At 28.7% G+C, this 12575-nt stretch overlaps 1 protein-coding gene across 1 annotated transcript; it reads left to right on the forward strand.

Annotated features, from left to right (window-relative positions):
• Positions 1–1684: 1684 nt before the first annotated feature.
• On the forward strand, positions 1685–2390 carry LOC148197904 (uncharacterized). The gene has a single exon (XM_088092154.1). It carries the CDS (start codon positions 1795–1797, stop codon positions 2176–2178), a length of 384 nt encoding a protein of 127 aa, XP_087948280.1. The 5' UTR covers positions 1685–1794; the 3' UTR covers positions 2179–2390.
• Positions 2391–12575: the final 10185 nt, after the last annotated feature.

Genomic DNA, 12575 nt, shown 5'->3' on the forward strand with positions numbered 1-12575 from the left:
AAAAATTAACGCCGTTACCAAAAAGGACTTAATTGCACATTTTTTTCATAAGTCGGAAACACATTAAACTTCGAAAAAAACGTAGGACGTAATTGAACATTTGCCCTCTTTCGAGAGACCAAAAGAGGTATTAAACCTTATTTAAAAAACCTGAATATAGTTATAGTCACTTTAATTTTTAAAATAATTGAATGATATATTGTTTTGGTTCAATTATTTTTTGGGTTAAATATGTTTTTAGTCCCTAAATTATTGATCGTTTCTGGTTTTCGTTCCTTTTTCAAAATAAGGTACAATTTGGTCTCATTCTTTTCGAAACTTTAGTTTTAGTCCTTGAAACTTTGGTTTTAGTCCTCGAAAATTAACCTCGAAAACTACCACATTTTTAACGGTGTTAGTTTTCGAGGACTAAAACCAAAATTTAAAAAAAAAATGAGGACCAAATTGTACCTTATTTTGAAAGAGAAACAAAAACCAGAAACAACTAATACTTTAGAGACTAAAAACATATTTAACCCTTATTTTTTAAATATTGACAAAACAAAAGGTACTAAAGATTGAACCAAGTCTGCAAGATCAGGAAGACCACATATATGATTTGGTAATTTTCTAGGAAAGACTATAAGTTTTATAACCAATCTGTCAATTATTCTGAATATTATTTCATATATTTAAATATTTTTTCAATAAATTAATAATAAAAGATATTTTCTAAACAACTATAGTATCAATATTATTACATTAAAAGAAAATACTTTTACATAAGTTCTTTAATATAATTTAAATAAAAACCATGGTTAAAAAAATATTAAATCATCTTAAGAAAAGCTTTTGCATATATACACTATATATACAACATATTAGAATTTGTCTAAATTTTTATTTTACTAATTAAATATATTCTATCTAATTGAATGTTCAAAATTCGATATCATTATTTAATTGAAAGTTAAATATAATTTCAATCTTCAGTATAGATATTAAATTGGAATTCATTTTTATTCCAAATTTTAATATAATTTAGTATCAAATTTTAAAAATAATAGATATAACTATTATTTTTATATTTAAACGATATTTTAAGATTGAACTATTTATGTAATTTGATATATTTTATTTCAAATATATCTTTTTAAACATGGTTCAACACGTAAAATAAATTATCATTATAACTATATTTATTTATTTTAGAAAACTAAAAATAAATTCTAATATGACATAAATTAAAATCAATATTTAGTATTTAACTAAAGGATAATGATAAATATTTTTTATAACATTTTAATATTATTTATGTGTCATTTTGATTGGTCCAAAATTACTACATAATCGATAATAATCATAAACACCAACATGAATCACGTAAATAATATTAAAATATTATAAAAAATGTTATTAAAATATCATTATCTTAAGTGATAATAAGTAACCAACACCAGGTGTATAACTTTAATAAAATATTGTAAGTCTAAAATATTAAAAGTATTTGATAAAAGAAAATATGTGTAATAGTAACAATAATATTAAAAGTAAAATAAAAAATAAAATCAATCATAATTTTCTAACACAGGCCAACAGAGAAATTTAATGCACAATAAAATATAGGTACACTCACCAACTGTGTCACACAGTATTTAATGCATTGAGCATCTTTTCTAGAGTGACCTTGGTTCGCGTGGCCACTTTCAATCCACCTTCAACTTTCACCTGTCATATCAAACTCACATTAGAAAACCAACTACTCACACAGAACCAAGGCATAAACTCTCATCATTTCCTTTCATTTTTGGTACAATGAATTGTTTCAGTCCTAAAAAACCCACCATGTCTTCCCTCCAAACGGTTCCTCTCAGCAAACTTCGTTACCAAAAGCTAAGACACGAAAAGGGTTCCGATGATGAAAGGGAGAGAGTGAGTGAGAAGCCAAGATTCAGGTTCAAAAGGGTTCCCATCAGGAGAAGATTCAGGCTCAAAATCTCAAGCTTGAGAAAACTATGGAGAAAAAGAGGCAGGTTGGTTTCTTCCGTCAGAGTTTCGTATGCCAAAGTGTTGAAAAGATTCAAGGATGGACAAGTCCATTTCGGTGATCTTTTTGCTGGCAACTACTTGTTCATGCATGTCAATCCTACATCACTCAAGTCCCTTCAAAGAGATCTCCACCTTCCAAAAATTCCATAGACCTTTATAATTAAATTGGTGTGTATACCACCAATTTATTTTTTATATGTGCCCTGTTTTTTTATTTATTTTTTTATTTTCTCTTTATGTTATTACTGTTAATTTGGTGACTCCTAAACAAAGAAAATGTTGGATTGGAGGAGCAAATTATTAAAATTGGGGCAATAAGCCTTAATTCATATATGAATACCATCAAATTGTCTTAATGTTTCTATCGTCATATTGGTTTTTAATTGATTGTTCATTGGATCATATATCATTTAAATATATTCTAAGGCTATTGTCGACATGTTATAATAATAAAACGATTATTAAAAGTTAATGTGGTTAACTAATACATGTCTTAACTACACTACTTTCTAAAATATTATAATATATTTTTAAGATATTTGCAAATAATATTTTATAATATGATACTTTATTATCTAATTTTATTATATCTTTAATATATTTAAAAATTATATATATATTATTGTTTATTTATAAACTTAAGCAACTTATAAACCCAACATATTACCAATGGAGTATTTACTCAATTTTCATTTGATTTTTTCATAACATATATACTATCAGATAGAGTAGTTACTCAATTCTCATTCAAATTTTCTTATTGTTATATACACGTATCCCTTAAACTCTTATTAATTTTGGTGTTATAGAATTTGATAGTTCAAAGTAGAAGATGAATAGAGTATGTAAACATTAATTTATATTTTCATTATAGTATGAACATTATAAAGATATGAATTAAAGAATAAGTATACACAACAACTATACTGGTTCATCCCAAATAATAAAATACATCCAATCTCTTAATCACTATGCTTAAGAACTTTTACTAATCAAATATACCAATTTCATTATTACGAGTACATAGATCTATCTAGATCGTGAGTATCAACTTTCTAAGTGTTAAGAGTGTCAATCTCTCCAAATAATCCGAATGTCAACCTTTTCAAGTGAATATAATATCTCTAAATACACAAGTTTAATCTTTATATGTATTACAAGTTCAACTTCTACATCATACCTTCATAAAAGACTAATTCTCTTATATTGATGTGTTTGTAATTTTATAGGATTATGAGGTGTTATGTAAGTAATAAGTTATTCCTTTAATTAAATCAAATTATATTATTTTTATCTATTTTTCTCAAGTTTTGATTTATGATTTTGAGATTGTCTTATAACACATTGATAATTCAATCTTAATCTTGATCTTGAATTAGAATTCATATAAAGTTTACAAAAATTTTTATATAAGTGAATAAGTGAATCTTCACATGTAAATGTTTGATACGTGTATTGTATCATAAAACACTTAACTTATTTATGTCTGGACAAAAGAAAGTATTAATATATAGGTTTTTATTTGTAAACATTTGAAACAAGTGAGAAATTCAATAAATTATTTGATATTTGGTTAATTTAGAGTTTGAAACACTGGTTTACTTAATAAAAAGGAAGAAGAATGGATTAGTACTTTTAATAATGTATGTTTAGAATGAGTAATAAAATACGATTTTTAATGAAATATGATTGAAATCAATGATAATCTAAAATAAATTAATTAAAACTTATTTAGTTAATTTAATGTTCTCTATTTTAATTTTAAAGAATAACAATTTAATAGTCAATAAAAAATTTAATCATGGAAAAGCTAAAAGATGACCTGTTTTTATCATATTTATTTAAAATTCTTTATATTATTCCCCTTTATTATTTTTATAGTTCTAACCTTTTCCATAGATTTAATTAAATATTGTTTTTCCGTGTAGTTTAATTTGAGATAGACTACTATGTTTAACTTAATACAAGCATTCTGAAACAAAGGGAATCAAATATCTTTTTTAGCAACTCGAGTTCGAACAATCATGAGAAATAATTATGACTTTTTAATCTGTATCATGCTTTGGATTAAGCACTCTCCAACATCGATAATAATTATTTTGGCAAAAAAACAAAAAATATTTATGTCATTTAATTGCTACTACTGCAACTGTCCACCGACAAACAAAATGAAGTGTACACGGTTTAAAATATTCTCTCTCATGCACACTAGTTTTTTTTTTCTTTTCTTAATTATTTCTTTTTCTCTATGAATTTTAAAATAACATGACATGTGTTTTTTAATTATATCTTTATTTTTATAATATGCTAAAATTTATTTTGAGACTGGATGATTATTAGGTATAAACAGGACTATTTTTTCTTCTTTATTATTAGGTATGAATCCATGTCTTAAATGTTACAAGATGTTTACTATCTGAGCTACTTTTTAATTTATCACGTTTTATTTATATAACCTTATTAATTATATCTTTCCTTCACAAATAAATTTATTATTACTAGTAATAAAATTGTTACTAAGAAAAATATTTTTCATGGTCTTACATAAAATAAAAAAATAGAATAAATAAATTATGAAAAATTACTTGAAAAGGAAAATTGAAAGAAATATACAAAATAACTTATTTAAAATTATATTAAATTTTTAAATATTTTATTTAATTAAAATAAAAATTTAAACAATTCTAATAATATAAAAAAATTAAATATTTTTTAATTTCAACTTAAATACAAAATTGGAATTCGTCTCTATTTTAAATTTGAATAGAATTTAATTTTCAAACTTTAAAAATTAATATATATATATATATATATATATATATATATATATATATATATATATATATATATATATATATATATATATATATATATAATCAATCTTATCCACTTGTGTGAAATTTTTTTGTACTAAATAATATTTTATGTCAGCGTTTTAATATGTTTAAACTTAAAGGTGAGGTTACAAAGTGGCTTAACATAACAAAAAAAAGTTGATATTATTAAGTTAAAAGACTATATATATTTATTTTATAAATTTAAAGGCTAAAATATATCAAAATTTGAAATATTAATGAATTCAAATTTTAAGTCTATAAACTAAATACATATCTAACCTAAAAAATATTATATTTTTATCGTATTATAAAACTAATTAAAAATATGAAATACGTAAAGTTTGTACTATTTCATTTAATTACTTTTACATATATATATATATATATATATATATATATATATATATATATATATATATAATATTTAACAGAAGGTTCTTAAAAAAATATATATGCACTGTTTTAATTAAATAAAGCATAACATTATAATTGTAGTGCTATTACTAGGTTTTTTTTTATCATTATAGTATTTTGAAGTATATGGTGAAAACAAACTTATAATAACTTTTTCTAAATTATATTATCTCATAAACAAAGTTTTATAAACAACGTCTAATAAAAAAAACATATTTACTAAAGAATAATCTAATAGACGATATATTTAACAAACAATATTTTAATAATAACATCTAAACGTCTTAACAAACGTCTTACATGTAAGCGTTTTATGAATATAAGCATCTATTTCTTTGATAACACTGAATCTTAAAGTATGTTTTATTCAAAATAATGTTAATTCAAGCAAGCGTCTTATGAAATGTATCGTTTAACAAAAGCATGCTAAACGTTGTATCTCTGAAACAATTTTTGAATATAAAGCATATAATGTTTTACACCGTTTGATAATCATATGTTGAATGCTTTACTAAACAATGTATAACTAATGAGTTAAGAAATGATAAAATGTTTTGAACACACAATACACATTAACGTTTATCAACGTTTAAAATATTTAATGCATGTACGATAAAGTGCTTCAATGCTTGTATACCTTGTTCTTGATATTTGTACAAATCACAAAAGTACAAAGACTTGATCAAAATCACTACACCCAAGAAAAAAACATTGAAAGATATGAAGAACATTTTGGAAATGTTTCCCTTGAAGACTTCTGCTCTGACACATCATACAAGCTACGTTTCGATAAATGCTATGACGAAGCATTGTACCTTTGCAAAGTGGACTTGAGTTTGACTTTTCACTGAAAAAGGCTACCAACTCTACATGAAGTCAAGCTCTCTATCTAACAGTCATTTCATAAGAAAAGATATAAATAGACGAAAGCTTGAAAATAAGACAAGAAGGATAATAAAGAGATCAATTGAACACTAAAACAAGCTTGTTGTTACTCTCCTCATATATCATCTGAAGCAAAACTTTATAGAGAAAGTAACTTGGAATTTTCTTAGATTTCATTGTATTGTGTTATCCTTTCTTTGAGCATTACTAATATGTATTTGCTTATAACATTGATTGTGTTGTACATTCTAAAGAGGCTTAACATACTAGGTGTTTAACTCTGTTGAGTTAAACAGTCTACAAAGTTAACCAGGGTTGAGACCAAAAGTGGTTAAAATACTTGTATACCAGGAATAGTTAAATTCAGACTAGTCTGTTGACTAGGTGAACCAAGAGTGGTTAAACTCAAACTAGTCGTGTTGACTGGGTGAACTAGTCGTGTTGACTGGAGAGGTAAAATTGCTAAAGACAAAATTGTCTATACGCCCAAAAGTTCTTATGTTTTAAAGTTTAATCAAATAACATTAAAACAAGTTGATAATTAGAAAATAACTTAGGGTGAAAACACAAGACTTAGAGCCTAAACCACAGACAAACACAACTAGAACCAGAATCCCCAAACATAGAAAAACATAAGAAAACACTTAGGTCTTAGGAAATAGAAAAACATTTAGGCTAAAACACCTAGACACATGACTAAACAATGTTATGCCTAAAGCGTCCAAGAGAGATTGAGTAAAACACTTAATACTTATAGTACTTGGAATAGGTATTCAACTTCTCTCGAAAAAAAGAAGGTCGAGACAATGTCTCTGAAAAAATATATTAAAAGACTTAATTATTAAAATGTGTAAGAAAACTTAAGCAAGCTAAACGCTATCTGTCTAAAAAGAGACAAAAGCTAAAGAAGCGTTTACTTGACTAAATGATGCCATGAGCTTAACAAGTACCTCATCTTACGATAAAGTATAAATTTACACTTGGTATCTTTAAAGAAAAGAACTTAATTGTAAAATGCTACCTAACGGTAGAAAATCAAGAGCACTTTGTTATTATGAGCAAAAATTAAATGACATTATACGTTCAAAAACAACAAAAATGATAAGAAAAGACGTATCTGTTGCATGTATAGTTTACTCTAATTTTGCAGATAAGCTATTCTACATGCATCCACAATGCTATAGATCAAATATCAAAAAGTGGACATTAGAGACAAAGGAGATATTCATAGAAAGTTCCCCACTTTAAGCAAAGTCTAAAAATATCGTACAAATTACTTCAAGCAGAGGACTGAAAAAACATGCTTGCTCTGAAAAAGTTGACTTACCCAACGAGTGCTGTGAAAAGAAGAAAGAGAAAACAAAAGTATCAAGGCTATTAACTACAAACTCAGTCTAACAGACAAATATCCATAAAGCCTATAAATAGAAGATCTCTCAAGAAGAAAATCCAGAGGATAACTTAAGAGAATATCTTAAGAAAAATAATACATCTAAGTTGAAGAAAAGAGAAGAGAAGAGAAAAAGAGATACTCTTAAGCTTCATTGTCATATTGCTTACTATTGTAAGAAAGAAGAGAGGAAGACTTGTGAGTGTTTATACTACTTTGTATTGTATTCAAATCCTCTCAGTGAGAGTTATAGTTTGAACTACTTGTAAACAATCGTTGATTACAATTCTGAAGAGAATTAAAACACTCACAACTGAAATCAATTGAGTTGAGGAATCTTAGCAAGGTTGCTAAGTACCAAGAGTGGTGAGAATACTCAAAGGAAATCTTGGCGGGTTGTTGAGTACTAAAAGTGGTTCGAATATTCAAAGGAAATCTCGACAAGGTGTTGAGTACTAGGAGTGGTGCTAATACTAAAAGGAAATCTCGGCGAGGTAGCTGAGTACAAGGAGTATTGCTAATACTCATTTGTAATTGTTTGAAGGTTATAGTGAAACCTTATGCGGAGGAGACTGGACGTAGCTCAGTTGGAGCGAACCAGTATAAAATATCTTGTGTAATTATCTCTTCTCTTACCTAAATGATCCTCTTGTAAAAACCTGCAGTCGTGATTTATTTTCAAACACAAGAATCTTTCAAGCTAAACAATTTATTTCATAAAGGAAGTTCTTAACAAAACACTACAATATATATATTTTGAATAGCACGCTAAAAGCTGTTATTGCAAAATACTATTAAGTCGAGCCTACGATTACTTAAAAGAAGATTTCAACAACTCAATAACCTGCTATATCAGAAGGGTTGCGAAAATTTTTCCATTAACACTATTTAACCCCTTTCTAGTGTTTTTTAGGTACTTCAAAAACTCATGTAATCTTTTGAAAGATTAGGGGAACCTCTTAAGAATTCTTAAAGGAGATTTAGACGCAGCTTTGGTTAAGTGAACTAGTATAAAATCTATGTTTATTGCTTTCTTAAAACTGTTTTCCTTTATGCACCCTTCACAAAAACCAACGTCTGAATATTTTATTTAAATAATCTATCTTCTCTTACCTAAATGATCCTCTTGTAAAAATCTGCAGTCGTGATTTATTTTCAAACACAAGAATCTTTCAAGCTAAACAATTTATTTCATAAAGGAAGTTCTTAACAAAACACTACAATATATATATTTTGAATAGCACGCTAAAAGTTGTTATTGCAAAATACTATTAAGTCGAGCCTACGATTACTTAAAAGAAGATTTCAACAACTCAATAACCTGCTATATCAGAAGGGTTGCGAAAAGTTTTCCATTAACACTATTTAACCCCTTTCTAGTGTTTTTTAGGTACTTCAAAAACTCATGTAATCTTTTGAAAGATTAGGGGAACCTCTTAAGAATTCTTAAAGGAGATTTAGACGCAGCTTTGGTTAAGTGAACTAGTATAAAATCTATGCTTATTGCTTTCTTAAAACTGTTTTCCTTTATGCACCCTTCACAAAAACCAACGTCTGAATATTTTATTTAAATAATCTATCTTTTGAGAATCCACTAAATTCTACTCTGCGAAAGAGTTTTGAAAACACTTCACCCCCTCTAGTGTTTTCTTGTGATTTCAACTTACTCAATTCACTCTCAAATAGGCATTCTCAACAGAATTTCACAATATTTCACTAATCCAAAGCAAGTCACGAAGAATTTTGTATATTACACAACTTGCCAAATCAAACGCTCATACATACAGTTCTATTTACCAATTAAACATGTAATTCATCATCATAGAGCAAAATAAAACTTAAAAACCACATTTATTGTAACATCCCAGATTATATAGAAGCATATAATATATTGAGTCCACATTTATATAAAAGAGGACAATTAGAGTAGACTGTAAATAAGATAGTTAAGCTTACAGTCATCCCAAAATGAGACATAATTTAAAACTTAAACGCAAATAGAGTATTTCAGAAGGATAGGAATCACAGGAAAATCCTCAACAACTAAACAGTAATTCAAAAGACAAGAAATATTAAGAGAATCCTAAGGAGACTAAGCAGCAACATCGTCTTCCTCCAAAGCCTGCTCCAGAGGCACCTCATCCGCCTCTGCTCACATCCAAGTGGATGATCATTACAAAAGAAAAGCATACCCAAGCAAACACAAACACACAAGCAAGGGTGAGCTAGATATAAAAATCATGTTATAGCAGTCACAAGCAATATGCAAGCAAAGACAGATACAATACACTACACACACATGACTTGTTTCACTTAAACTTGACTCGTCCGGACTTAGAATGATTGTTGAGCTATGGTGGTTCATGCACTCGTGGTGACCTCTACTACTTTGCAAAGCCATTGCCAATGGGTTTCACCCTACCACACTCACGAGGTTAGGCCGTTATCACTCACCTTGGACCATACTGGAAGCACCCAAGACTAGGACCTCTTGCTACTACTCACGACATGATTCAATCCTCTCTACTTTGAATGATTGACCATTGTAGTTTCAGGATAACCCCCAAGACTGAGCTACCATGCAAATCATTCTAAACACTGAGGGCACCACCATGTATCCCCCCTCGAGGATCATGGAATTACGTCCAATACTGATACTTTTCACTTTAACACCAATATGATAATGCACACATAAGCCCTTAAAGCAACCGGAACAATTTAGTAAAATAACATACTGGAATAAATAGGAATATAGGCCGAACAGAAAACATCAACACATAATGAGCAAGACTGAACACCCTGTGAATGGTGGAGACCGAACGGTATCTCACTTCCCAAAGGACAGGACCGAACGGTCCATAAAAGGTAAGACTGAAGAAGTGGCTGAACACTATTTAGGACCGCCCACTAAGAGAGACCGAATGCTACTACGACCGAACGCTATTTGAGAGACCGAACGCTACCTAAGACCGAGTACTATCAAGACCGAACACTATCTAAGAGACCGAACGCTACCTAAGAGACCAAACGCTACCTGAGACTGAGCACTATCAAGACCGAACGCTACCTAAGAACGAGCACTATCAAGACCGAACGCTACGTAAGAGACCGAACGCTACCTAAGAGACCGAACGCTACTTAAGAGACTGAACGCTACCTAAGACTGAACGCTACCTAAGAGACCAAACGCTCAACAGCGCATGGCCGAACGGTTATCAGTTCACTTTCGGCGAAACTGCATAATTCTGCAGAATTTTTGCAGAATTATGAACAACACCTAACATAACCATTCCTAACCATTTTTACTAACTTCTAACACCCTTAATTCTTGTTTTATATTTAATTAAACTTATCTAAATGATTCTAAACATTCCTACTACCATTCTAAAGTGATTAAGACTCAATTTCAATTCTAAAACACCAATTTTCCCAACTTAGGGATCCAAAACCCAATCCTACTGCTTTGCACCTATTTTGATCAATTTAGTGACTCAAACAAGTCACAATAAACTAGCTAAGACTGCCCCAACATCCTAATTGCGCTTTAGGCCCCAAATGTCCAAAATCACTACCTCACTTCCCCCAATTTGCCCTAAAACACCATAATTTCACTTAACTTTCCATTTCATTCAAGCTATAACAAATTTATCACTCCAAGCACTTTCAACACACCCAATTACAGCAGCTAGATTCAATCAATTCAGTTTACAAACCTCACGCTACAATTTCATACATCACACGCATCAACATGTATGACCCACTTACTTTAGAGCTTAAACAAGCAAACCAAACAACACACCCATTAAGGAATTTAACATACATACAAATACTGCCAGCAAATTGAAAACAATATCTAGCTCCCCTTACCTGGAAAACTCCACAGCACAACTTATAGTACTGTTCTCTACAACACCTCACACAGCAAGGGCACAACCCCACTCTACAAATCACCCAAGTGGCGATAGAAACAACTCTTAGAGCTAGAACGAGCAGAGGAAAAACGTAAAGAAGGGTACACTACGCACATGCAACTTGCCCTAAGTCCCAAACAGCGGAGAACAGTGAAGAGCTACTTACCCGCTGAAGAACGAAAATCTATTCGGTTGGTTGCGAAGCTCACTGCGCCGCGGTCACTTGAGCACCACCTAATCCAACATGCAATGGCTGAATGTGAGGGAATGGTAGAGAGAAGGCGGTGCAAGGTTAGGAAAAATAAGAGTTTTAGAAAGAGAAGGGAAAGTTGGCTAATGAACTCAGATTTTAAAAGGTCCATTCTAAGGTCATGATGTCCTTAGTTTTACGGGTCTGACTACCTTAACCTAAGGCTTGATAACCCTACATTTTTAGGCCTTTACATTCATAATTCATAGTACCAACTAACAAATCTCAAAATGCAAAAATTTAGAGTATTTTTTTAGTAACAATTTAACTAAAAATATTTAAAATTTGTGAAAAGTTTAAATTGTAATTAAACCTAAAATTTATGTAAAAAAAACTAACGACTTACAAATATAATAATAATAATAATAATATCAACTATTTAATGATAAATGAAATTGAGAAAACTAACTTATTTGAAAAATAGAAAATAAAATTACCATTTCACATGCTAAATATAACTTTACCATAATTTATTAATTTTTTTAAACGAATAATATCAAAGTAATATATTAAATTATATGTTTTAAAAGTTATTTCGTCGAAGTATATAAGTGAATTAAAGTAAGAAGACATTAATTATAATAAAACCATTGTTCTATGTTCAAACTTTAAAACAAATTATCTAAAATAAAAAAATATTTAATTAAATCACACAAATAATATAATCATTGTAATATAAAATATAATTATTTTAATATTAATAAATATTTTCTTAATTAATTACGCCAGTAGGAAACTAGTTTAAGTGAATCACAAAAGTACAAAATGCTTTAAAACTATAAAAGTAAGAATAAAGTTTGTTGTAAGACCCGAAATCAGAGACAAGTTATAACCATATATGTATCTAAAGCATATCTAAT

This window comes from Vigna umbellata, chromosome 5 (genome assembly GCF_029865625.1).
Source record: "Vigna umbellata cultivar VRB3 chromosome 5, Vumbellata_1.0, whole genome shotgun sequence".
Classification (NCBI taxonomy): domain Eukaryota; kingdom Viridiplantae; phylum Streptophyta; class Magnoliopsida; order Fabales; family Fabaceae; genus Vigna; species Vigna umbellata.

Bases quoted from the DNA above. Each gene is read 5' to 3' on its own strand.
- LOC148197904 (XM_088092154.1), top strand. From the start codon at position 1,795: ATGAATTGTTTCAGTCCTAAAAAACCCACCATGTCTTCCCTCCAAACG.